At 51.9% G+C, this 26,405-nt stretch overlaps 8 protein-coding genes across 8 annotated transcripts in view; 6 read left to right on the top strand and 2 right to left on the bottom strand.

Moving 5' to 3' along the window:
- Positions 1 to 559: 559 nt before the first annotated feature.
- VDBG_01487 (BRM-associated protein) lies at positions 560 to 2,941 on the top strand (the record flags this gene model as incomplete). The annotated part of the gene is made up of 7 exons (XM_003007253.1): positions 560 to 659; positions 727 to 1,028; positions 1,087 to 1,686; positions 1,744 to 2,194; positions 2,345 to 2,433; positions 2,535 to 2,617; positions 2,698 to 2,941. 7 exons carry the CDS (start codon positions 560 to 562, stop codon positions 2,939 to 2,941), a joined length of 1,869 nt encoding a protein of 622 aa, XP_003007299.1.
- Positions 2,942 to 3,062: 121 nt separating this feature from the next.
- VDBG_01486 (conidiophore development protein hymA) lies at positions 3,063 to 5,178 on the bottom strand (the record flags this gene model as incomplete). Its single annotated transcript, XM_003007252.1, has 6 exons — positions 3,063 to 3,106; positions 3,235 to 3,445; positions 3,529 to 4,071; positions 4,413 to 4,535; positions 4,967 to 5,062; positions 5,116 to 5,178. The coding sequence occupies 6 exons, from the start codon at positions 5,176 to 5,178 to the stop codon at positions 3,063 to 3,065; spliced, it is 1,080 nt and encodes a 359-aa protein (XP_003007298.1).
- A 580-nt stretch (positions 5,179 to 5,758) lies between these two features.
- VDBG_01485 (conserved hypothetical protein) lies at positions 5,759 to 8,789 on the top strand (the record flags this gene model as incomplete). Its single annotated transcript, XM_003007251.1, has 2 exons — positions 5,759 to 5,855; positions 5,910 to 8,789. 2 exons carry the CDS (start codon positions 5,759 to 5,761, stop codon positions 8,735 to 8,737), a joined length of 2,925 nt encoding a protein of 974 aa, XP_003007297.1.
- A 300-nt stretch (positions 8,790 to 9,089) lies between these two features.
- Positions 9,090 to 13,711, top strand: VDBG_01484 (regulator of V-ATPase in vacuolar membrane protein; the record flags this gene model as incomplete). The annotated part of the gene is made up of 8 exons (XM_003007250.1): positions 9,090 to 9,305; positions 9,383 to 9,571; positions 9,630 to 11,921; positions 11,977 to 12,420; positions 12,480 to 12,726; positions 12,780 to 13,030; positions 13,085 to 13,313; positions 13,365 to 13,711. 8 exons carry the CDS (start codon positions 9,225 to 9,227, stop codon positions 13,607 to 13,609), a joined length of 3,978 nt encoding a protein of 1,325 aa, XP_003007296.1.
- Positions 13,712 to 14,411: 700 nt separating this feature from the next.
- VDBG_01483 (oligonucleotide transporter) lies at positions 14,412 to 16,748 on the top strand (the record flags this gene model as incomplete). Its single annotated transcript, XM_003007249.1, has 5 exons — positions 14,412 to 14,558; positions 14,659 to 14,780; positions 14,853 to 15,972; positions 16,044 to 16,473; positions 16,543 to 16,748. 5 exons carry the CDS (start codon positions 14,412 to 14,414, stop codon positions 16,746 to 16,748), a joined length of 2,025 nt encoding a protein of 674 aa, XP_003007295.1.
- A 762-nt stretch (positions 16,749 to 17,510) lies between these two features.
- VDBG_01482 (S-adenosylmethionine-dependent methyltransferase superfamily domain-containing protein) lies at positions 17,511 to 19,364 on the top strand (the record flags this gene model as incomplete). The annotated part of the gene is made up of 4 exons (XM_003007248.1): positions 17,511 to 17,772; positions 17,864 to 18,230; positions 18,289 to 18,428; positions 18,490 to 19,364. 4 exons carry the CDS (start codon positions 17,511 to 17,513, stop codon positions 19,362 to 19,364), a joined length of 1,644 nt encoding a protein of 547 aa, XP_003007294.1.
- Positions 19,365 to 19,553: 189 nt separating this feature from the next.
- Positions 19,554 to 23,446, bottom strand: VDBG_01481 (intracellular protein transport protein USO1; the record flags this gene model as incomplete). The annotated part of the gene is made up of 12 exons (XM_003007247.1): positions 19,554 to 19,709; positions 19,762 to 19,872; positions 19,937 to 20,119; positions 20,172 to 20,337; positions 20,387 to 20,473; positions 20,526 to 20,612; positions 20,661 to 21,204; positions 21,267 to 21,852; positions 21,959 to 22,343; positions 22,503 to 22,817; positions 22,907 to 23,253; positions 23,378 to 23,446. The coding sequence occupies 12 exons, from the start codon at positions 23,444 to 23,446 to the stop codon at positions 19,554 to 19,556; spliced, it is 3,036 nt and encodes a 1,011-aa protein (XP_003007293.1).
- A 733-nt stretch (positions 23,447 to 24,179) lies between these two features.
- The window catches only part of VDBG_01480 (5'-3' exoribonuclease), a gene marked incomplete at both ends in the record, with an annotated part of 3,197 nt that continues 971 nt past the window's right edge, over positions 24,180 to 26,405 (top strand). Inside the window, 2 exons of the mRNA XM_003007246.1 lie at positions 24,180 to 24,489; positions 24,554 to 26,368. Coding sequence (XP_003007292.1) covers positions 24,180 to 24,489; positions 24,554 to 26,368 — 2,125 coding nt within the window. The remainder of the gene's footprint in view (positions 24,490 to 24,553; positions 26,369 to 26,405) is intronic.

Below are 26,405 nucleotides of genomic sequence, written 5' to 3'. Positions count from 1 at the left end.
CTCACCTAGTATAACTAAACAGCCTGGGTAGCCGTTGATGTGACTGTTCAACGTGAGGAGATGCTGGATTCGATACTTAGAGAATAGTTATGTCCCTGAACCGTATTGTAAGCGGAGACTCGCGGGAACAAAGTGCTTCGAATACAGGGTGTCGGGATTGAAAAGTATGCTTGTTGCTGTTCCGGGTTTTTGCTGTCGTCCAAAACCTGCGCATTTCCTAATTCGCTGTTGCCAGGCAGTCAAGACTAGACCGCTGTCGCACAATGACAGGTAACAGAGTTTGGTGAATAATCATAAGTGGCTCAGCAGGGGAGTGGCTGAGCCAAGTTGGGCCAATAGTGGCGCTTGCGCTAACCTGTTCCGTCATGTATCGGGGATGACAGGAAGGAATCTGGGACTCCAGCCTCGCGAACTGACACGCCTAGGATGTCGCGTCGTCGCATTTAAGCAACCACGGGTGTTGTCAACGCCAGCGCAAGAATACAAAGCCCGCAAAGAACAAACGCGCTACACCCAACTCAAACACTACGGAAAGCCACTTCAACTGCCATACTCTAGCATGCAGCCTCAATTCCGAGCTGGGCCTGGGTCATACGTGCCTGGTACCCAACAAGCCCCACAGCGCACTCCTCATCCGGGCCCGAGACGAAATGGAATGGGTAAATTGCCGCCTGCTGACTGTATCGAAGTGCTGCTGGTGAACATCATCTGACTGAAAAATTTCAGGTCCAACGGCTCCAGGCCCCCAACAGTCCGCCCCGATGAACCGAGCCTCGATGGGCTCGCTCCCACCCCATATCCCAGCGCAAGCGGTTGATCTCGAAAAGATGACCGCAGCCAGAGCACTGAAGAGACGAAGCCGCAAGCCGACCGACAAAGAACTTCCAGAAGGCATCGAGGACTGTCTTGCTACAGGCGATTCTGTGGCGCAACGATACAGAGAACTGCGTGGCGTTGAGCGACGACTGGATGCAACCTTGATGCGGAAGCGATTAGACATAGCGGATAGTCTCAACCGCACCACAAAGGTAATGACTGCCATCTACTAATAGGTGAGATGTTAGTCGCTAACCACCTATTGCGCAGCGCTACAAGACTCTTCGCATATGGGTCAACAACACAGTCGAGGACCAAGTGTGGCAGACCAACGGGCTTGCTGTTGACACGTTCGATTTTACACCGAACGTGGAAGCATCTTATCGCGTCAAAATCGAAGGTCGCTTGCTCGACGATGGTTATGATAACTCGTCTGACGAACCTGATGGGTCGGACACCGGCGATGCCAACTCAGGGAGTAAATCAACCAGCCAACGCTTCACCCATTTCTTCAAACACTTGACTGTTGAATTCGATACCAGTCGTTCACGCGCTGCTGCTGATCAAACGGTCACCTGGAACAAGTTCGACACGACCAAGCCCAACCACGCAAAGTCCCCAGCATCCACAGAGGCTGACGAGCTGACGTTCAAGCGCAATGGGGACGAGAACATGAATATCACGATCAAATTGACGCGCCAGGAAAACCCGGAGCGACATCGGGTACGGCCCGAACTAGCGGAGATCATCGATATGGTTGAAGCTACTAGGCAAGAGGCGATCATGGGCGTCTGGGACTATATCAGAGCTTCAGGGCTTCAGGAAGATGAAGAGAAGCGTCATTTCCGATGTGATGCCCTTCTGCGCAAGGTGAGTTGCTACCCCCGTTTCCATACAGCTCTCTGCTAAGCTCTGTGCTTCGAATAGATTGTGACGCGCGGAGATGTTGGTGCTATACCGAATCTGGGAGAATACGTCGACCGCTTTCTCGAGCCTTTACCCCCAGTCAGCCTTCCGTATACCATTCGGGTCGATGAGGCATTCCACCGCAACCCACAGCCTACAGTATACGATGTTCAAGTCGCCGTCGACGATTCCTTCCGTAATACTACGCTTCCATTTGTTGCAAGTCCTACTTATGGCAACGCGCTCAAGGAGATCATGGCGCTAGATGACCAGCTGACAACACTTGTTGGGGCGGTGGCTAATTCTAAGGCCAAGCATTCATTCTTCATGTCTCTTGGTAACGACCCTGCTGTTTTCCTTCAAGATTGGTTCAGCTCCCAGAAGCGCGACCTGGAGATCATTGTGGGTGAAGCTACCAGGGGAGGTGGCGAAGATGCCTCAGGAGAAGAATGGCGTCGAGGCGGCAAAGACAGTGTGTGGGCAACGCAGAATGCTCGCGAGAGTGTGAATATTATGCTGGCTAAGCCGTCGCGTTGACGAAGCTTAAATGGGGTTCTGCGCAAGACGAAGGGTTGTCAGAACAAAGGGACGAGGGGAAGGGGTCGTCCTTTCATTGTACCAGCATGCCGTTCAGCAGGTCTCCACCGCTGCGTTGACATTGCTGATGAGCTTCTCACCATTCTTGTATCCTTAGCTAATGTTGTGACAAGAGTATGTATGATGTACACGCGAAGCACCTACCGGCCTAACATTGTGACGCCCGTACAGGAACGGTTTCGTGATATGAACAACTAAATGACACAAACCTGCAGAAAAGAACTGCTTACCTTCATGATCAATATCCATCCTTGAGCAGCACAGTCAAAGCACCCTTTGCAGAAGCCCAGGGGAAATTGTATGTTTGTCCAACTGCCGTCGCCAGACGAGTCACGCTTTTGTTTACATGCACCATTTAAAGGTTGCACGTTTTGGCAGTACACGAGACGATCCAAACCCTGGCTCCTTCATGTCGGGCGAGGGACCACTCGCTCAAGTTGATTGCAGGGCAGCCCTTGAACATAACTTTGAAACAGTTCCAAGGGAAGACGCCCGGCACATGGTTCAAGTTCCAGTCTCCTATGTGGCTGTAGAGAGGTTTGCTCAGTCAATCCCACGGCTGGAAGCATCGTCAGACTACCAGAGCACGCGACGTACATCTTCGATAACGACAATTAGGTGAAGCTTGTAAAATTTCCTTGGGACACGGTATGCTCAACCACATGCCGCTGCGGAGGGATGGGGTTGGGTGGCATGTTCCTGATCTGTTGATCAGGAATTCTCGCTCATCAATAAATTGCTCATCATCTGTTCTGTCCTCCAAGAAATGGGATAAAAACGACAGTAGCTTTTCCCGATTCATAAGCAGGATCTTCTGGACCGCAATCGATTTGTGTGGGTTGGCCACGAACACTTTGAAGACGTGAAAGCCTTCATATTGTACCATCTTCCGATCATCACGGAGCAAGTTCATACAGATCTTGAGATGTTCGCCGCGGTCGACGTAGGCTGTCATAACGCTGTAGTTGGACCGATCCAGTAGGATCTCACCAAGTAGCTTGATAGACTGGCGTTTCGTGACGTAACTGTTTGACTGCACCAGGATGCTATTGTACTTGTCAAAGAACAAGTCGAAATTGACGGACAGGTATCTTGGGACCAGTTCCTTGTGTCTAGTTAGAAGCTCCTGTCAACCCTTTTGTCAGTATTGCTGTGTTCAATCAAGCATAGTCTCGATCAAACATGAACTAAGTCGGCGCTGAGACTTACACGAAATGTAGTGAATGCATCAGCCGAGACCTCGAATGAGCTCTTGTCAACCCATTCAAAAAACTTCCAAAATACGCCCGTGCCGGTCTGTTTTCGATCTCTGTCAATGACACTGAGGCCTTTGGAGCTGGAGCCTGGCTGATCTCCATCATCGTACAGAATGGCGGCGGCGGCAGATTCGGACTTGAGAACTTCTCGCAGCACGGAGCCAGCCGGCGTTGCACTCTCCTTGTGGTCGTAACCTCTGCATAGCTCGAGAAGGACCTGCGGTCTTTGGTTCACCACGTAGGACAGTGCAATTGGGTCACTCTTGGGGGATGCTGTGGTCGGGCGGAATCGAAAGACGTAAGAAAATATGACTTGTGTGTCCTTTCGGGACTCGAATGGCAATCTCCAGAGGTTGACGGCAAGCAGAAACAGCAAATCCTCTTCGATCAAACCAGTCACTAGCTGATAGATTTGTTCGGGACTGCTATCAGCTTCTGCTTCCGTGTTAGTTGCAATGCTATGGCGTAGCTTCGTGGGCTCGGGAGTCGGCCAGACCTTGTGTTCCTTGTAATATCATCTTCATCTGGCTGAGCACCTTCGCAAGCTCCTCACCCTGTGAGCTTCGTGTTAGCTGAAGCCCTGATCGAGGAGACGGACATGGGAATTAACCGCACCCTTGCGCCAGCAGTTGGCACGTCAAAGCGCATGATATGCTCCCGCGCCTGCTTCGGAAGGTCCACGACTGTCCTCGTCCGAGCCCTGCCAAAAAGAAACGACATATCGAAGCTGCGTTGTGTTGACAGGTTCTTCCAGGGAATCAGGTGGGCCCTAGTAGAGGTTGTAATACGTACGGCACCGCCGACGTAGAGATGCCGAAGGGTTGAATGTCGCTATACGTGTCGGTCCGGGTCGTTGCGATGCTGCGATGGCGATGTTGGGCTATAATGCGCTGTTCCCTGTGTTGTCTTCGTCGACTGATTAGGCAGGTACCACAATAGTATCAGATAGAACACGCCTATCTGTACCCTCGTGTTATGCATTTCATGTTCAGCCGTTGCCGCTATATCACAAGCTGAATACATAGTACCTCGATTAATACATATATTTATTTGCTGAACACTCCGTAATCTCCGTCTCTCGATTTGTAAATTGCCTTGGCTCATCTATCCAGTGATGCAGCTTAGGGAGCGCGCCGCGGGAACAGTCAAGGTCCGTCGGGGGCTCAAATTCATTCCACCTAGAGCATATCCTGCTCAGTGTGTAGTTGAGCTAATAACCAATCCGGCGGTCAGCTGGACTCGCATCGCGTCCCCTTACAACACACGACATTCATCTGATGTTGCGAGAAGCCACCTGAGAAAGCGTCAATACTCTCAGGGAATATGTATAGATAGACACATCGATAAACAGTCTTGGCGGTCAGAAAAAGTGAATCGGGAAAACCACTTACCAGGTAACAATTCTTCAGCTTCATAAATTCTTTCAAGCACTTATCTTTGTGAACGGCGTTGTAATCGGAGACGATACATTTGCCGTACACAGATGTCTAGTTCTGTATCAATTTGCTGTGAAACTTGCGTTTCTCCTAACCTCACTTACCTCCGTGCTACAATGGGAGACTGCCAGAGCAACCTTCTGAATAGGCCTCGTACGACTAGGCATCGTTCGTGTCTGTTTGACGTAATCAGTGTATAAGTAAGGCTTGGCTTGAAGAAAGCCGTAGAAGAAAGCGACGCAGGCTACACTCGCGCGCAGGTCGTCGTGTGACGATGTCGTACAAATGAATGGATAATCTACTTGAGCCGCACGTGCCATTCCGAGGTTATGCAAGTAGCGGTTGATGTGGGGTGGGCTAATAAGCTCAGATATTTGATCAGGTACCTACCTAAGGTACCCAGGTACTAGACGCGACCCCGCTAAGTTCCAACACGATTGGATGGCCACGTTCTGCACGTCGCGACAGCCCAGGACGCGCCTGGGTCAGGAATTTGCGACTCCAACATCGAGATGTACACTCCTCCCAAGGCGATCCATTGCGCACCAGCTTCACATTAGCTACAAACCCCGACCTAGCTCATAGACTCACCACTTCGTTTCTCTCTTGACTGCAAATGCGCTTGTCTCCATGACAAAACTGCCCTCAGAATCGACAGGGTGTCTCTGAGGGTGGCGGCACTGCCTGTCCCTCTACAAGCTATATGTGTTGACGAACTAGCATGCGACTCTTCCGGTGCTGATTCACATGCCACCGCTGTCGCCGCGCTCAGCGCAAGCTCCCTTTGAGGGCATTGCCAGTCCACCGTTGTCCCAAGTTCCGGATGCGTACTATAGCAACGATGGTACGGAGCAAGTCGAGCCCCTTGTTTCAACCGTTTATTAACTACTCTCGCTAGACATCGAAATCCTTTACAGCGTCGTCTCCAGGGCGCAGGAAATACTCAACAATTTACCTGAAGGGGAACAGCTGGCAACAAATGCTCTTTTCAGCGCATACGATGAGGTGCTACCTCTTTATGGCATCGATCCGGAAGAAGATCATCATCTCTCACGACTGGTCTTTCGGATAGGAGGAGAACGTGGGGTAGGTTCCCTGCTGGACAGTTGTCGAGATGTCCTGCTCCGGATGGGAATTGAGCTCGAACTCGACTCGGATAGTGCCACTGTGTCTTCCGCCGCATCGTCGCATGTTCGCGCCGATCACCTCGACGTACGTGACACAGGACCTACCGATATCGCAGCTTGGAATTCTCCGGACGATCCCACCGATATTCAGAACAAGAATACTGCTAGAAGGATAGGTGGCAGAGGTTCAAACATCTCTGTTATACCAGACCATGGCTTGTCCCCTTCTCCGGTTTCCCAGCATCTGGTAACAGATCCTACGAGACTAAACCATGAATTTGTCGTGCCTGAGCTTCGAGTACGCAGTCTCGAGTTGCCGGGAGAGCAAATAGCCGTCCGGTATGATTCTCACAACGAATTCCCATCAGCCGATGAGTCTACAAGCTTGCCCAAAACCACCACCCCCGCCATTGATATGGGCCTTGATGCAGTTCAAGAAGTTCGACGCCTTCCCGTCCGAATGCGATCACCGATTCCTCCACGGCCTTCTGCTCACATCACCTTCGACTGGTCGAAGGCTTCGAACACAAGGCAACATCTTTCTGATATTTCCGATAAGGAATATGCTACCCAGCATCCCATCCACCACGATAAGGAGAGCCACCATAGAGCTGCTCAATGGCAAGCCATTAAGCCTACTGTCCCGCGATCCCACCATCTCCAGTCTAATCTTGATGAGATACATCCTGAGGGTTCTTACCGTCGTCTTAAGAGAAGAGCGTCCAGAGCCTGGGCCCTTCTGCAATTAACTAGAGCCATTTCTCACTGGGCTGCCTTTTCCGACGAGAAGCTTGAGCGTGCGGCTGTTGCACGGCGACACATCTTACGAATCAGGTATTTCTCTCCTTGGTTTGTAGACGCAGCCGAAAGTAAAAAGACACGGCACCAGAAGGCAGTGCATAAACACGTGGCCACTTGGTCAAGTCTTGCATCCGACACTGTAGCAGCTGCGCAGAACCGCCGTGGAGAGTATGAGCGACGGCTACTACAACGAGTGATGAACAAATGGACGACAAGAACGGCAACAATAAACGCGAATCTTCCCAGGCCGCAATCAATACTTTCGAGGATGACAAGCCGTACGCTGCAGCAGTGGCAAGACCGCTGTCATCAAAGAAGAGGTCTACTCGACCTAGCGAATCGAGCTCAACGCCTCAACGCCTTCACAAGGCTCCAGACCTCGCATGACTGTGAAGAGGCCCATCGAGAAGCAGCATTTCGCTTTCAACGCTGTTTGTATATTTTCGAGGCTCTGCGACTCTGGACTCTTATAGTACGTGGTCGACAGCTCCACGACGAATTGCAATTTCGAAGTATCAACGTGCTGCTTCGCCGCTGGGGTGATCTCAGACAGGACGAAGGCATCGCAACTAGACATGGTTTGACCCAATCTCAATCACTGAGCGCCAGTCCGAGCTTCTTGCTGGTCCCGAAGGACGCTGCTAGTCGCTTTCACCAGCGTGTCTTCATGAGTGATGTACTCAAGACCTGGCGACGTGTAGCAGTCACTGACGGTGCTGCCCTCTATCACGCCTCGATCCACGCGACTCATCAATACGCCCATCGAGCTTTGATGCGCTGGTACACAATCGGAGACAGGGATATTGAGCTCGGTCAGTGGGCGCGTCGAGCACGGGTGTATCTTGGATATACCAAAATGCTCCAGACGTGGAAACAAGCCGTGCCACGATGGTCATCATCTGTGCAAAGAGCCTATGTTCGTTGCAGGTGGCGTCACAAGGCACTGATAGCAAGGAACAAACTCTCTCAGTGGAGGGCCAGCTTGCGGTATATTGATATCGTGGTAAGTGCCTCGAAATCGGAGGAGCGCCATGCGAACTGCAGTCGCATCCATAAGACTCTTGCATGTTGGCAACATCAGTGCCATTTGCAACAAGCAATGGAATCACCAGCTTACATGCATGACATCTGGTTGAATGAGTGGACTGTCTCCTTGGAGGGTCAACGTCTGGTCGAGCATGAGGCCTCCAACACGTGGGCTCTGGGGCTCAAGTCCAAAGTATGGAGCAAATGGCGATCTGTCTCGGTCCAACTACACTCGCAGCTGTATATTGTGACGGACGTTACTGAGAAGAACACCAGGAAGTCTGTCCGTCGGATCCTTACGCGTTGGAAAACACAAGGTGAGACGCTTCATGCGCCCGAGCCCATGTCCCTTGCGGCGTCTTCCTATGGTCTATCGCGTGGCAGCCGTGTTCAGGACTCAGTACTGTGGTCAAAGGCCCGATCTGGTCAAACAGCTGCATCATCATTCTTGGGTAGTCGGGTTTGGCCTAGAGACGTGGAAGAGGACTTTTCGGAGCAGCCAACTTCAGAATTGGATGAAATGGGAGATGTGATTAGCACTCCAACACGACGGATCGAGTTTGAAGGATCACTCGCACGGCTGCCTACGACAACACCTCTAGCACCACTATCGACACCTTTTGAGCGTGAGCTCCGCGGACGTTACGTCGCCAATGGGCGAATGTCACAATTGAATCAGTCGGCGCACTTGTCGATCAGAGGCACACCGCGACTGTCCGCGATTGAGGCACGACGCATTGCGGAACAGAGAAGACGCAGGCGACCAGGATAATGATTTGACTTGACGATACCCCGTTAGATAAGTGATACATGATTTGAGAAGCAGCGTATTTCTTAACCTAAGCGGGCCATTACAATGAAAGCATGGCGGTCCTCATTTTGTGGTAGTGGCTGGGCCCATACATTGTGTTTACATATCTTATGTATATAAGCGTGCACCCTGAAGCTGCAAGGTGGCGTCATTCCTCTCGGTACCTTTACACACGTACCTAGGGGCGTGTCGAAGTAGCCAGCCTTTGGACATGCACCGAGCACCCGCATGAGCTTGATTCCACTTGTTCAGCACGAGAAGAGTTCGCGTGGTTGAATTTATCCAATTCAGAAGCTTTGTCACTGGAGGCTTTGCAGCACCTTAACAACGACACCAACTCTCTTTCAGCACCGCGTTCTGATCTGATCTCTTACCTGGCACCCGAACTCGATCATTCCACAGAGTTCCGCTTCGAGAGCCATGCGACTTCGATGCAGCAACGCATAGAATGAGAGGTATCCTACCAGGGAGACCCAGGTCCGGGCTCCAAGCTTTGGCGACAGGCTTCTGGGGGTCAAGACAATATACTGTGAGTATCATCACTGAGTATATATGGTCACTGAGTATATTTGGCTAGGCCCGTTCGTTCTAACGTCATTGCGACAGGTATACATCACGGGCAACGCCTTTGCCATCCTCGACGGCCCTGAACAACTTGTCCAAACAGTCTACGACGACGACGAAGCAGCTCTTCTTGCTGTAGCATTTGACGAATTTTCGGGGAAAATAGCAACATGCACGGGGTCAGCCGTTCGAGTCTACAAGCCTTTGGGACACGCAGAGGGCGCACTCAAGGTTTGCGCCGACCACTTTCACTGCTTGTTTCTCCAAAGCTGACAGATATTCTGGAAAGTGGGGACTGCAGTCGTCGTTCCTAATCCAAACAAGCGAAACAGATCCTTGTCTATCATGGGGAGCTTCAGAAGAGCTCCTTGTCGCCGCATCGACCCTTCGTCTATACCTTACAACCTCAGCAGCCCCGTCGTGTTTCTGGGAGAAGGCACTACCAAATGACGCAAAGTCTGCACAGCTTTCTTTCGACTCCGCCTACATCGCCGTCATTGGATCTCACGATACAATCGTTAAGGTTTGGCGAAGGCTTACCTATGGTGCAGATGAGGTCTGTTTCGACCTTGCGTGTCTACCTCATCCCGACGTGGTGACGAATATCCGGTGGCGCAAACCATATCATACAGAACAAACAATCGACAACATTCTGTACACCACATGTATTGATTTCGTTCTTCGAATCTGGACAGGGTACGATTCTCACTCGAACCAGCAACTCCATCTGTGGGCACAGGTGGACCTTGCCTGGTCTGTAGAGGGTCAAGCCTTAAGGTCAGCGTCCAAGCTCTCCTCGGCCCCGGTGCTGTTTATCCTTGATGGGAGAGAAGTTGCCGCTGCTGCCGAAAAGGCGGTTCAGGGGCACCCGTCGGGTGAGCAACTGCCAGAGGCGGCCGTGCAGCGTCTGATCGGGGTGGCGAATAGGAACCCAGAACTTTGCTTTGTTCTCGGCGATGGTGATACCATGTCCGCCTTGGCTTTAGAGAATGTTGGCTCCAGATCACAGAAGCTCAAAGTAACCAGCGTCGCGCACATCAACTCACAGGACTTTACCCCACGGCAGGACTTTCCTTCTATAACGCACGATCTTCATGTTGAAGTCCAGGCATACTGCGCTCGCGACACGGGTCGTCTCCGAATCTTAGTCCATGAGTTTAATGGCAGGATTCGCATTTTCGAGACTGACCTGGTGGATTTAATCGACCCTGATCTTGCTTGTCATCAATTTGATAATCGATGTACTTGGTCCGGCCATTCGTCACCGATCGAGAAAATAGTTCGCAATTACAGCGGGCGATCAGTCGTATCAAGGACAGCTGATGGAGAGAGCGTTGTCTGGACACATTCTGGGGGCAGAGCGACCTCTGGACTATCCCGGCAAAGCGTCGTACCGGAGGCGGGTCATATACACCGCATATGTGTCCTTCGGAAAGGTCGATTTGTTGTGTTCCTGAAGCATGAGACAATTTCCGTATGGGACTGTCGCCGTCAAAAGGCGATTGCAATGTGCCACCAGCCGTATGAGCTCTCTGGAAAGCCTCTGTGCCTCCTGAAATTACCAAGACACCATCGAGACGACTATAGAACCGTCCATATTGCCACAATCACTTCAGAGCAGAAGGGCATTGTGTGGCAACTCGACTTGCCACCATACATGGCGCCAGATGCAGCGTCTCAGGAGGGCTCGCGTGAAGCGACTCTCATGGAGTTCTGCAGATTTGAGCTGCGAAATATTGAGGGGCTTGCTTACGTATTGCCTGTTGATCCCGCAGGGTCTTCCCCGATTACGACTGGTTTCTTGGATGTGTTTGCCAAGGACGTTGCCATTTCCTACACTCAGTCAGGTCGTGTTGACTTTTGGACAGCACGTATTGACGACGCTGACAAGCGCGTAGAGTGGCTGTCAACCTGTTGTTCGGAGACTGGTCTTGCAAACCCAGCGCTCGTGAGCGGTAGCACGCTCAAAAAGGCAGCCCTTGTTGATTCTTCGCGATCGCAATTATCCATCTGGGATATTGGTGGTGCCCGCCTTGAATTTTCCCAAGACTACGAGGCCCACCACACGATCAGAGATCTCGACTGGACCTCAACCCCAGATTCGCAGTCTATTCTGGCTGTTGGCTTCCAACACCGGGTTGTCTTGTTATCGCAAATGCGTTTTGACTACCTCAATAAAGGCCCTGCCTGGGCTCCGATCAGAGAAATTAGCATACGCGAGCTAACTCCTCATCCAATCGGTGACTCTGCTTGGCTTGGGGACGGCCATCTCGTTGTCGGTGCGGGTAATCAGATGCTGATTTATGGGAGAAGCTTTGGTCTCGCCGATTCCAAGGTCAGTACCTTGAGGCTGCCGCAGAAAAAAGATGGTGTCTGGGACCTGTTTGAGGCTGTACAAAGACTCAACGGGCCATTGCCGATATTTCATCCCCAGTTTCTGAGCCAATGTATATTGGCGGGAAAGACTACCTTGGTACACCAGATCCTTCTCGCGCTACACCAAACATTCAAGTATCACATTCCAGGCGAGCATATTGACGACTATCTCGGCATGAAACTTGATATGTTTTACATGGACACGGTGCGTACAGTGTACCAACTTCGATACGACTGAATTCTAACATGCATGTACCTAGGTTTTGTCGGGAAAAGTGGCCAAGCAGCAATCCGATTCCTATTTAAAACGCGGTGCCTCGGATGATCCAATGCAAGAAACCTTCACGGAGGATGTTGCTGCGGCTATTAATGAGCGACTGACCAAGGTCGGTCTCCCACAGTTGTCAGGACAAGAGCAAATGCAACTAGCCGACATCATTGATTGTGTAGGCTTGGTCGACAAACACCGTCGCTCATTAGACGAGGATGGCGCTAGGTTCATGCTCTTCCTTCGCCAACACGCCTTGCGCAAAGGGCGTATTAGCGAGGTCAATATTTCTTGGCGGGAGATCGTGTGGGCATTTCATTCTGGCAGCCAGGACATTCTGGTGGATTTTGTGATACGACAGTATCATGGGTCGCTTCTTTGGGAAAGTGCCAGGGAAAGTGGCATATTCATGTGGCTGACTGACACTAATGCTATGGTAGGTCTCTGTAGGTTCTTCGCCTGACTTTTGCAGCTGACAATAATGCGAATATTTAGAGGACCCAGTTCGAGATCATCGCTCGGAATGAGTATACCAAGAGCGAGATGAAAAACCCAATTGACTGCAGTCTCTACTATTTAGCTTTGAAGAAGAAAACTGTGCTTCAAGGGCTTTGGCGCATGGCAAGCTGGAACAAGGAGCAAGGCGCTACACAACGCCTGCTGGCCAATAACTTCGAAGACCCGAAATGGCGAACGACAGCACTTAAGAATGCATACGCATTGTTGAGCAAGCGCAGATTTGGTGCGTCTACATGGTGCGCCGATTTGACCACTGGGAACTGACAAGAAGAACAGAATATGCAGCGGCATTCTTTCTATTGGCGGACCATCTAACAGACGCTGTCAATGTTTGTCTGCACCAGCTCAAGGACTTGCAACTTGCTATTGCCATCGCCCGAGTGTACGAGGGTGACAACGGTCCAGTCCTTCGGAAACTCCTCGAGGACGAAGTCCTCAATGTCGCAGCTCGCGAGGGGAATCGCTGGCTTGCCTCGTGGGCGTTTTGGATGCTCGGTCGCAAAGATATGGCCGTCAGGTCGCTGATTGTAAGTCACGGTTCTTGAGGAAGACTTCGAATCATGACTGACGTGTTGTGGCAGACGCCCGTATACACTCTTCTAGAGACCCCAGTCGTACCCGACTTGAGGTCTAAGTTGTTCCTGACCGATGACCCAGCCTTGGTAGTGCTCTACTCGCAGCTTCGACAGAAGACCTTGCAGACCCTTCGAGGAGCATCCAAAGTAACCCCTCGGATTGAATGGGAGTTTGTTCTTCACAGTGCCAAGCTGTTTGATCGGATGGGCTGCGATCTTCTTGGTCTGGATCTTGGTAAGTTATACCCGAGCGAGAAAAGTCTTGGCTCTGACTTGCGTCGACCAGTCCGTAATTGGGAGTTCCCTCAGCCGGCAGCAACGACAGGATCCTTGCTTGGAGGCGAGGCCAACCCGCTGAAACTTCTGAGGAGGCGAAGTTCTCTCGTGGTGGATGACATGCCTTTTTCAAGCTTGCGCAACGAGGTACGAATGGCCGAATCTGGAAAGGGACAGTCGGGAAGACATCAACCTCCACCCACAATGTTTGAAGAACCAGACTCGAGCTCGCTGCTGGACAGCTTCGGGTTCTAGGCGTCAGCGGTGGGTTAACGATGTCTGGGGTGAGAACATTTAATGATCAGAATGCTCAGGGAGGGTAGTTGGGGAAACAGCATGAAAACGATAAATTTTGATGAACGTCCTGTGATGCTGCGTCTCCTTTGTCTGAAAACATCAAGTACCTATGTTGGGAATGGCGGGGAAGTGCCCCTGTTCGGCTGGTGTCAGTACCTGCGTCCTTGAAACGATGGCGTCGTGCCACAGGTTGCTGGCTTCGGGTTAAGCCACCTCCCCTTGAAAGGTACACCTACCCAGGTACCTAGGTGAGGTACCCTTAGCACTGAAGTGGGTCCAAAAGAGGTCCGGGCGACACTCGTCGTGACGCGCCCTGTCCCGCTTCAATACCTAATGTAATTATCATCATCATGTGCCTTCTCCACTCATACCTCATACACATCTGCGTCGCTCGCATCAGCTACCGCCGTTCGTTCAGCTTGCCTGTGGTCCATGTTAGCATGATTTTTGTATAAAATATCCGACGCTCTTTGAACAGCGTTTCCAATTATCTCAGGACATGATGTCGCGTCGGGACAGCACCGCTCGCAGCGACAGCGACGACGCTCGTCGACGCTTGCTTCCTTCAGTACCTGAGCCAGTACCTGAGTCAAGTCCTGGCCTTCGCAGTCCAGAAGGCCGCAGAACAAAGGTATCGCCGCAGATTCATGGGCACAGCTTCACGTTTCGAGGTGTGGCCGCAGGACTTGCGGTTGGCCTTGTCATTTGTTTCTCCAACATGTATTTTGGCCTGCAGACGGGATGGGTCAGTACCATGACCATGCCGGCTAGTTTGATGGGCTTTGGTTTATTTCGGTCACTTGCGCGCCACCTAAGTTACCCATTCAGTCCGGTCGAGAATGTTCTCGTCCAAACAGTGGCTGGAAGTATGGCTATCATGCCACTGGGCTGTGGTTTCGTAGGAGTGGTACGTTTCGTCTGCCTGTCTTGTTGTGGAAAGCAACCTAGACCAAGGCAGCTCCCAAGTATATGCACCACCAGTTCGGAGACCGCTGACCTCGTGAAAGCTGCCAGCGATGAATTATCTCCTCACGCCCGAAGAGCAGGGGCCGATCACCCTCGAGGCATGGAAACTCATTGTATGGTCTCTTGGTCTCTGCTACTTTGGTGTTGTATTCGCTGTGCCCCTGTAAGCCCTTAGACAAGACACGCATCTTGCCCAAGCTTTTGCAGTCGCCTCCTCTGACACGACGTTTACTAGACGACGACAAGTCATCATTCGCGAAAGGCTACGTTTCCCAAGTGGCTTCAGCACAGCGGTCCTCATCGGAGTGCTCCACGGCAAAGACAAGCCGGCGACATCGTCCGAAGTAGACTCGCCGGCAGCTGGTGGCTTTGCGAGCCTTGTGCCACCTGCTGACGACGAGACCGATGATGCTTCAGAGGATGCTCCATCCACGACCTGGGCGGAGAACGTGCGCCTGCTCGCGACATGCTTCGTAGTATCAGGGGTCTACACACTCTGTACATTCTTTTTTCCCTCCATCCGCAACATCCCGATCTTTGGCACCGCTATAGCTCAGTCATGGCTATGGACGCTTAATCCCAGCCCTGCCTATATTGGACAAGGAATCATCATGGGCCCAGAAACAACACTACATATGTTGCTGGGTGCTTTTGTCGGCTGGGGCATTTTGTCGCCACTGGCTAAGTCACGGGGCTGGGCCCCGGGCGCGGTCGGCGACTGGGAGACTGGCAGTAAAGGCTGGATTCTGTGGACTTCTTTGGCCATCATGCTCGCAGATGCTGTGGTCAACCTAGCACACCTGGTTGTTCGGTCGCTGTTCTCCCGCTTGAACGTCAATAAGCCCCCCGTCACGCTACGCAGTAGCTTGCGTGGCGTCTGGTCGTTGGCGACAGGTAGTCCGCGCCAGTTTTCAAGGAGATATTCCGCCCTCCAATCAGAAGACTACGACGATAACGATCCTCTCCTCGGTCAAAATGCATCATCTGAGTCTTCTGGATCTGGGAACGGTTCCCGGGACCGTCACGTTCCAGTTGGGGAGGATGTGGAGGACGCGCCGCCAGATCAACAAGTTGGCGGCAAGACGGTCACAGTCGGCCTTTTCGCGTCAATTTTACTGTGCGTAGTTGCCGTACGCATTGTCTTCGGCAATCTCGTTCCACTCTACGCCAACATTGCCGCAGTACTACTAGCACTTGTCCTCAGCATCATGGGGGTAAGAGCGCTTGGTGAGACCGATTTGAATCCGGTTTCGGGAATCAGCAAGCTGGCACAGTTGTTCTTCGCCATAATCATCCCACAGTCTCACAAGACCAGTGTTCTAATCAACCTTGTCGCGGGTGCCGTGTCCGAGGCGGTAAGAATTTCCTAGACTCACCATCTGGTCTAAATCGGGCCCAATCCGATCCTATACTGACAGGGGTCAAGGGAGCTTTACAAGCTGGGGAGCTGATGCAGGACTTGAAGACGGGACACTTGCTAGGTGCGGCACCACAAGCGCAGTTCTACGGTCAGATCATTGGGGCCACGGCTGGTGCTGTAGTTAGCGCTTTTGTGTATCGACTTTATACCGCGTCAGTATCCCGGACTGCCTGCAATTCTTCAATGGGAAATGCAAGAAGAACTAATCCACTGTGTAGCGTCTACCCAATCCCTGGTAGCCTGCTGCAGGTGCCGACAGCTTACGTATGGATATTCACAGCAAGATTGGTGACAGGCGAAGGCCTGCCAAATATGGCGCGAGAGTGGGCAACTGGCTTCGGTATTGTCTTTGCAATTACAACTGCTATCAGGGCTGCTGTGTCGCCCGAAAAGGGCTGGAGGCCATTCATCCCCGGCGGGATTGCTGTTGCCGTCGGTATGTTTGGCTAAAACCATGGACCAGGGGGCTGACCACATCGGCCGACAATAACTGACATCGACATAGGCATGTATAATGTTCCATCTTTCACGCTCGCGCGAGTTTTGGGTGGTCTGCTCAACTGGTACTGGTCCTCTGGTCGATTCGGTAGTGGACAAGATCGATCAAAAACGTCTCTCATCGTCCTTGCATCTGGCTTTATCCTCGGCGAGGGATTCCTCAGCGTCGTAAATCTGATCCTGCAAACTCTCAGTACGCCTTCTTCGAGCTGAATGAGGTCTCCAGCTGCCTTTTCCCATTCCCAGTTGCAGCATCCGGCAGTCGGGCCCTCGTGGTACCTGCCCATGGTCAAGTCTTGACAGAATCAGGAGAAGCCAATGTGGCGGGCCAACTCGGAAAAAGTATAGATCATCCAGAAATCTGTCCATAACAAATCTATGGTGGTTCGTCAGCCACGAAACGCTGTCCTTGTCTGCCAGATAACTGTAGATCAGATACCTGGATGAGCAGATGCATGATCGATGTTTAGCCCGCACAATCTGGGCCGAGAAAAAGAGGCCAAGAACAGACAATAACGTCCAAGCGGCCATCGCACCTGTACAGTGTTGGTAGGATACTTCAATTTGGAAATAGCGGTTACAAACGATGTATTAGCTATGACAAATTGAGTTATGGAGGTGAAAATCCGGACTTGTGTTGGTTGGTCTTGAGTTGGCCCTCACTCACTGGCCTGTGGAAGCCCAAAGGTGGGTAAGTGGAGCAGATTAGCCTAGGAGCTCTGTGAGTTCATAACCAGCTCTCACTGGCTTGCTGTGGAAAAGATGAGTTGTAGTGAACGTACCTACCTAGGGTACCACTTGGGGTTTTGGAGGTAAGAGGACCTGTTTTTTTCTCAAGTCCCCATCCAGTTGTTCGACACCCCGAAGTTGGTGCGGCCTGCTGGCGCAAAGTTAGACCCCACCACATCGCACATGGTCAAGTTTGCGCCCAACTGCCTCAACTGCGTCAGCCTGTCACCAGCGCATTCTCCAGTCATGGCCCAGAACAAGCTGAGAAACGACGAAGCGATGAGCTCGACAGAATCGAACAGCTCTGGCGGCAGCGATGCCGACTGGGATGACGCCGAGTCGGATCACGAAGAGCCACTCGCCATTGTTTCCCTGTTGGACGACGCCGTCTTCGCCGACGTCACCAGCATGCTGGAGCACTGCAAGAAGCAATACGACTTCGACTTTGTTGGAGCCCAGAGACGCCTAGCCCTTGACTTCCACGGAAGCGTCAGGCTTGTCAACTTCAGTGTGTCCATACCCATGTCCAGCTCGAGCCTCCGCACACGCCTGATAGCACATCCTGCACATCTTGCACATCTTGCTAACACGAGTACTAGTCCGTCAGAGGGTACTTGACGGTGTTTCTCTGCCTGTACCCATCCGGTTGGAGGATATTGATCATGACCAGTATCTGAAACCCGTTGTGGAAGATGATGCTCTCATCATGTCTCTAGACGAGCTGCATGTTGATGACCATGTTGAGCCGTTGAGTAAGGAGGGCTCCGTCTTGGCAGGTGAGGTGCCATCTACACAGTCGCTCCTCGCCAGCAAGAGCGAGCTAGAGCGGGAACTGGCGGCCGTCAAAGCGCAGTTTGCAAACTACCGCACTGCCGTGGAGCAGACACTGGACCACCGCTGGGGCGACGACACCGATCCTGGCCCCGCAGCACCGCCCCGAGACCAGTCGCAGTATTACTGGGAGTCGTATGCTGATAATGGGTGGTATTTCACTCTGCACGGCTGTCGTCTTCATTCAAATCAGACTCGCTGATCCTTTGACCCAAGATATCCACGAGACTATGCTCAAGGACGTTGTTCGTACGGATGCCTACCGTGACTTCGTTTACGAGAACAAAGCACTTTTCAAGGGCAAGGTCGTTCTTGACATTGGCTGCGGCACTGGTAAGATCAAAGTCCTTAGCAGAGTATAGCGTGCTTCGTTGGCAATCTAACCCACCGCCAGGCATTCTTAGCATGTTTTGTGCCAAGGCTGGTGCTAAAATGGTGTACGCTGTCGACAAGTCTGATATCATTGACAAAGCACGCGAAAATGTTTACCACAACGGCTTGTCCGACACTATCACCCTGCTCAAGGGCAGAATCGAGGATATCAGCCTTCCTGTCGACAGTGTAGACATCATCATCAGCGAGTGGATGGGATACTGTCTTCTCTACGAAGCCATGTTACCTAGCGTCCTTTATGCTAGGGACAAATATCTGAGGCCCGATGGCATATTAGTCCCTAGCGTGTCTACCATATGGGTGGCGCCAGTATCAGACCCAGAGTTCGTCGCGGACCATGTTTCCTTCTGGGACGACGTCTACGGCTTCGACATGAAGGCCCTCAAGGCCGGAATCTACGACGAAGCCCGCATCGACATTTGGCCCTCCTCGACCATTTGCGGCGCGCCGGCTCAAATTTCATACCTTGATCTTCATACAGTCAAAGCCGAAGAGCTGAACTTTACTGCGCAGTGGAACTCGACTCTATCTCGCGACATTGTCGCACTCGACGGATTCCTCATCTGGTTTGACTGCTTCTTTACTAAAACCAGGGCGGAGACCATTCCACCTGGAGTTGAGGCCAAACCCAGGGCGGGCAAGGATCAGTCGCCCGTTGTCTTCACCACCGGACCATACGGACCTGACACTCACTGGAAACAGGGGTTCCTGCTAGCGGATCAGAGTAAGGGATCCGTTGCTGTGAAGTGTGACACGAAGGTGTCAGGCCAGGTCACCTTCAAGGCGCCTGAGGATAACCCTAGAGCGCTGAGGATTTCCACTACATGGACGACTGGTGACACAGAACAGATGTCGCAGACGTGGAAGTTGCGGTGAGACAAGAAGCTTGGGGCTTCGGAAATGCGGGGATTCGGGGATCACTATGTAGTTCAGGATCATTTTGAAGCTGCAGAGTCTGACGCCGAAACAAATGGCTTTCCAGACAAACCTTCATTCTTTTCCAAAGCCGCCCACTCAAGTAAGCCTTGTGTCGTGCCGATATCCTTGATAGGCTGTTTGGGGGTCTCAAGCAGTCTTGCGACTCGCTGTCACTCGCCCGCTGCCCGCCTCGTCCTCACTTTCGACATCATCGTCGCTCTGCTCCTGCCCGTCTTCGCTCTCGTCCTCGCTTTCTTCATCCTCGCCATCAGAGACCTCCAGTCCGATCTTCCTCAACCGAGCCTTGAAATAATTAGCGCTTCAATGCATAAATGCACAGCATAGAAATACGTGCCTTGTACTTGCTGACCTTGTCTTCGACGTCGGCAAATACCATTAGCAGGTCGTCCAATTCTGTCTGTATCGCTTGCTTGGCGTCAGTAACCTCCGCTAGGTTGGCTGCAATCTGTGCCGATCAGTTAACATCATATGCCCAAGGCCATCTACGTTTCATGATAGACACTACATACCTTGAGGCTGTCCTGTCTGGTTTCATTCAGTTCTTTCTCGAGGCGCGCACATTTGCTGACAGACTCTTCCACCAGGTCAATCTGCTTCTCGAGCTTGGCCAAGCTCTGTTGCTGTGTCAGCTTTAGTCGCGCGGTATGCTCCTCTTGAAGTGTATGAAGCTCCTGCGCTTTATTTTTGTTCGTCTGCATGTTCCTTAGCGTTGGCTCGACAGCGACGCAGCACGGTCGTATATACCTTCATAAGATCGACTTCTAGCCTGCTGATAGTGGCGCGTAGATCCGCGGCTTCGGCGTCGGCACGACGTTTGAGTCTGCCAACCTCAACTTCTGCAGCTTCACTGGCTTTGCTCAGTTGCTTTTCATGATCGTCGCCAAGTGAGGCCATCTTTCGTCGCAGTTTCCTACTGCAGTTAGTCCTCGAGACTGCGTCGGCTTCGGCTGAAACCTTACTCTAACTCGGCCTCGCTCGTTTTTTTCGTATAATCGATCTGCCTTTTGTAATCTTCCTGAACCGAAACTAGTTTGCGACGCTCAGCCCTGTACATATCAGTTGATTGTTGCTTCAGGGTGCCACGCTTGATGTGCTTACTCCAACTCGACTTCCTTAGACTGGATCGCTTGCTTCAGTTGCCGAGCGTGCTCAGCCTGCTCGGAAGCAAGCTGTTGACGCATTTTACTGACCAGGGCTTAGTAGGGCTTCAAGGTTGGTGACAATGACACGTACTTTAGCTCAGCAGCATGGTCTCGCCGAACGGCATCAACCGCGGCATTGACCTTGGCAATATCAACGGCTGCATTTTCTCGACTCTTCCGATGGTCTGCCTGTTCTTGCCCGAGCTGCCTCTCAAGAGTAGTGGAGGCCATATGTAACTCATCAAGCGCTTTGCTTTTCTCTCCTAGCTGGGCGCGTAGGGAGTCCACCAGATCTCGCGAAATGCCTTGTTGCACTCCATTTGCTGATACGGGAATTTCCAAGCCAGGATCTCGATCAATGGCCCGCAATATCCGACTGTAGTTATCTTTGAAGAAGTCCACAAAAGTGATATCAAAGAACACTTCAGGCAGTCGACCCGGAGAGGATGGATCAAGCTTCTGAGGGAGCACTTCAAAGTCGCGCATCAATGGGTTGGTCCGCAACCTGCTAAGTCTGTCAATGAACTTTTCCTTTCCCAGCCGAGAGAGTAGGATTGCGTGAAGGCTAGCTCTGGGGAATAGGGAGTCCTTGGTCGAGAACTCATAAATTTCACCCAGAATCATGGCACACAGTCCTTGAATGATTTCGTCAGCTGGCCAGGCCGGACGGCTACCTGTATCAGGCCTTGTATATTACTGCCTTCGGCCAGAAAGTCGTTGACAGCCTCCAGGTCCTCAAACATCCAACCGAGAAGGAGGATCAAATATCCAGTCGCAACCCGGCTGTCCTGTTCGCGACCGAGCCCGGAAAGGAGATGAGCAGCAACAGACTGAATACTAGTGACTATTTCTTCGCCATCTTCTGCATCACCCTCAGTAACTGCCATGGCAAGACTTTTTGCTTCAGGGTTGTTGAAGAGAAGATGGAAGGTGATTATGGCAGCAAACCAGGGGCGGTAAGGATTGACAATGGCGTCGTCGTTGTAGGGCCGAAGCAGGACAGCGAGCACATTAGCTGTCTCGTCAAGGCCCGTTTTGTAGCCTTCAATTGCTCGTTTGAGGAAGTGAAGGCGTATCTCTGCGTGATCAAAGAAGTAGGCTTTGAGGCAGTCACAGGCTGCAATTCGCACGTCAAACATGTCATTGGCCGAGACTGCGAGGGTCAGATCAAGTAGTCCGTCAATGACATATACTTCGGGATCGTTATCCGGGCCACCCCCGTCTCTCGCCCCTGAGCTGGGTTGAGAAAGGGGAGAGGGGACTTGCAGTTGTGCGAAGCTCTCCTGTAGAGTCGTATTGCCCTTGATGATGTCGGCACATGTCACAAGCGCCTACGCAATAGATCAACGAACGGCCTAAACAAGTCGGCATGTATGTGGGGAAACGAACCTCGGCTTTGACTGGCGTCTGTACCGCGGCACTGAAAGAAAGACGAAGGGCGTGGTAAAGCAAGCCATGTTGCCATAATGCCAACTGGTTTTGGGCAGTGCCAACAGCACCATGTACAAGTAGGAGGCGAACCACGGCAAGAAGGGCATAAATGTTACGACCCCGTTGTGCTTGAACCCACCCTGCGACATCATCAGCCACAGCTGCTTGTCCTTGTAAGACACCTTGCAGCAAGGTGGCCAGATTTTTGACTCCACCAGATTCGCGAAAAAGGGACTGGTTCGATGCGTTCGCCCGCAATAGATTTGCCAAGAGGATTAGGCAATCCTCGACAACTCGACCTCCATCAGCCAATGATCCATCCAGTGCTATAATAGAGAATAACCTGTCAAATGCGTTCTCGAAAGCAACTAGCTTCTGTATGTCCGCCGATGAGGGGGTAAGAAATGTCAAGAGAGTGATAGCTTCGTTCCTAATGGCATCGCGCTGGTCATCGAGAACGGCTACGAGGCGAGAGATTCCCAGTGGTGCTATTAGGACGCACTCTTCGGTCCTCTCTGCACGAGCTGCCAAGATTGCCGTCAGAAGCTGCAGAGAATACAGTCGGGAGTAGAAGTCTGCTCCTTCGAGGAAATCAAGCAAAAGAGTGATGTTATCCTGGCGTTGCGTGAACTCGTCTGCTAGCCAGAGAACGATCTCATCGGAAGCTTCTGGGCTGTCTTGGTTGGGACTGAACAGCATCAGCAGTGTTTCCAACACGACCTTGACTGTATCAACATCTTCCCCGTCGTTACTCAGACTGCCAATCAAGCTTCGAAGCGCCCCTGAGGCAACTGTGGCGGGAAAATCTTTGGCAAAGCTACGAAGACCAAGAATGGCTGCACGTCGATCTTCCAACAATGTTGCTGAGCTCAGGCGACCACTTAGGACGGATATGGTATCGCTAACCGACTGTTTCGCCGGAGCTGTTGAAATAGAGGAGAACATGATGTCTCTTGTGCCTTTGCACCCCTTGTTGCTTTCCTCGTCAACGCGACTTTGGCGGCGTGAATGGCGCGTTGCGGTCTAGAGTCGCGAGAATCGATGAGGGCTGGGTTACTACCATTCCATGCAGATGAATCGAGATCGTGCAGGCCCCTCGAGAGAATCAGTCGTTCCAGACAGATGACTGTGTTCACGTTTATGGCAACGCTCGGTGACCGTAGGTTTGCGACCCGGGCTGGTGCCAAACAAATTAGCAAGTTGTCAATATGCAACGTGCCGCCTAGGCCTGGACTCGACTTCGTAGGGTTCATCTATAAACATTGAACAGCTAGCGCAATGGCAAAGCTCCGTAGCTCTGGGAAAACAACTTGGCGCACGACAGGTGGTATTTAGAGAATATTGGAGTGGAGCGAACTTACCTACTTGTCTACCTACCTTGCTCCAAGGCACAATGTCACGATCGGGAGCCAGCAGTTCGCGTCTACTCGATAGGGTATCCCACATTTAGGTTGCTTCGCAACCCCAGTTGATCAAATCATGCATTACAAATCCCATGCTACGTGTTCGAGCTGGGCATGGATTCTCATCGCATTAACGGGGCGTCTGGTCAGTTGAATCTTGTTTAAGTTTGATCGAGGTGGGCACTTATCTACCTATCGATACCTCCCTTAGGTATCACGGTGCCTCTCTTACCTGCGCGTTCTAGTTTTTTTCTGCAGCAAAGGTGCTATGACCACTTACAAGCCTTCTGAGCAAGGTTCCATGTGCAGCGTGGCTACCTATGTACATACATTATATACACTTAGCGATTTAGGTATGCTGCCAACTGTGTCTTGTCAGTGCTCGAGATCCCATATTACTAAGCATAATCTTATCTCACTCGTAGGTATCCCAATGCGACCAACAGCCAAACCTCTAGCGCAAATGGCACGCGTGACTACGAAAAGCTGTTTAGGACTGCAGAGGCAGTCATCAATTTGATTCGGACGACGAAAGGTTGCCGTGCGATTACACTCCACTTCTTCCAGGTCCTCGTTCTCGTCTTGCAAGACTATCACGCCGCTCGCGACAGCAATTCCACACACGCGGCGCCGCACCCACCTCGCAGTACGCGGCAAGACTACGTCGATAAAATTAACAGAAGCTTTCCCGTCACCAGAGATTATATCCCGACGTCGCCCACGTACATTCACTCTCAACCAGAGGTCTCAGCGACTCGCGCGACTACACCGTCACAATGGGCATTCCAGCTGCGTTCAGATGGCTATCGAACAAGTACCCGAAAATCATCTCGCCTGTAGTGGAGGATCAGCCGCTACAAATGGAAGACGGGACGACCATTCCGGTAGAGACCACCGGTCCCAATCCAAATGGAGAAGAACAGGACAATCTCTACCTTGACATGAACGGTATCGTTCACCCTTGCTCGCATCCAGAGGATCGCCCTGCCCCCAAGGATGAGGAGGAGATGATGCTCGAGGTTTTCAAGTACACCGATCGAGTAGTGAACATGGTCAGGCCACGGAAACTACTCATGATCGCTGTTGGTAAGTCATCAAGGCACTCATAACCGCCACGATCCAGATATTTACAGAACTGACAATAATTCAGACGGTGTTGCGCCACGAGCAAAGATGAACCAACAGCGATCGCGCCGATTTCGCTCTGCACAAGAAGCCCAAGAGAAAGAGGTTGACAAGCAGGAGCTTCTCAAGCTTCTCAAACAACAAAATGGTGGCATTTTGCCACCTGAGACCCTTGAAAGCATGAACAAGAAGGCTTTTGATTCAAACTCGATCACACCTGGCACACCCTTCATGGATACACTTGCAACCAGTCTGCGTTATTGGTGCGCATACAAGCTTAATACTGATCCTGCTTGGGCTCGACTCAAAATCATCATCTCCGACGCTACAGTTCCAGGCGAAGGAGAGCACAAGATCATGAACTACGTCCGCTCTCAAAGAGGCTCGCCAGACTACGACCCCAATACCCGGCATGTCATCTATGGCCTGGACGCCGACCTGATCATGCTGGGTCTTGCTACCCATGAGCCACATTTCCGCGTACTGCGAGAGGATGTTTTCGCACAAGATGCCAAGGCCAAGATGTGCAAAATATGCGGTCAAAAAGGACACGATGCGCGCGTTTGCAAAGGCGAGGCCAAAGACAAAGACGGCGAATATGACGAGCAAGACAAGGCTGTAGCCTTGAAGCCTTTCATATGGCTTCACGTATCCATATTTCGAGAGTACCTCGCTATTGAGCTTGATGTACCTGACTTGCCGTTTCGATTCGATCTCGAGCGCGCAATAGATGACTGGGTATTCATGTGCTGCTTCGTGGGCAATGACTTTTTACCACATCTGCCGGCCCTAGAGATCCGAGAGAATGGTATAGACGCATTAACGACCATCTGGAAAGAAAATCTGCCTCATATGGGTGGCTACGTTACCAAGGACGGCCACATCGATCTGAAGAGGGTACAGCTCATCATGGACGGCTTGGCGAAGCAGGAGGACGCCATTTTCAAGCGGAGAAAAGAGCAGGAAGATCGCCGAGAAGCCAACGCCAAGCGGAGAAAGCTGCAGGACGAGCGGAGTGGCAGAGGAGGCCGTGCCGACGCCAGCGGGCGCGGGCGCGGCAAACCACCTATGGACAACGCATCCTCCGGGCTGGCCTTGTTTCCTGTCTCTGGCTTCCCCAATGCTGACCCCAGCGCTGTGACACATGACATGGTTGTTGGGCGCTCGTCGAACGCCAACATCAACGCGAATGCCGCCAACAAAAGCGCCGCCAATGTCATCAGGGATCGAATCCAAGCATCGGGAGCCCAGGGCAAATCGGCAAATGGTGACGCAACAACCCATCCAAAAGTCGAAGTACCTGCTGTAGCCGAAGAAGGTGCAGCCGCAGCAAGCTCTGTTGTGAAACGCAAGGCGGATGTTCTGGACGGCCCATCGCAATTAACACCCAATACCGGACCGTCCGCCGCGGAAGAGGCTGCGATAGATCACGTTCGAATGTGGGAAGAAGGTTACGCAGACCGCTACTATGAGCAAAAGTTCCACGTCGATCGTAATGACATCGCCTTTCGTCATAAGGTCGCACAAGCCTATGTTGAGGGGCTTTGCTGGGTGCTTCTCTATTACTATCAAGGCTGCCCGTCTTGGGATTGGTACTATCCCTACCACTATGCGCCATTCGCGGCTGATTTTGCCGACTTGGACAAGATCGAGATTAGCTTCGAGAAGGGGCGAATCTCGAAGCCTTTTGAACAACTCATGAGTGTTATGCCAGCTGCATCTCGCCGTGCACTTCCAGAGGTCTTTCATGATCTCATGCTCAACGAGGACAGCGAAGTCATAGACTTCTACCCCCAAGAGTTCGAGATTGACCTCAATGGCAAAAAGTTTGCTTGGCAAGGTGTTGCTTTGCTTCCTTTCATTGACATGCCGCGAAT

This window comes from Verticillium alfalfae, genomic scaffold, assembly GCF_000150825.1.
Source record: "Verticillium alfalfae VaMs.102 supercont1.2 genomic scaffold, whole genome shotgun sequence".
In the NCBI taxonomy this organism is placed as follows: domain Eukaryota; kingdom Fungi; phylum Ascomycota; class Sordariomycetes; order Glomerellales; family Plectosphaerellaceae; genus Verticillium; species Verticillium alfalfae.
The sequence above is the reverse complement of the archived record's forward strand: the minus strand, read 5'-3'. Positions and strand labels throughout refer to the sequence as shown.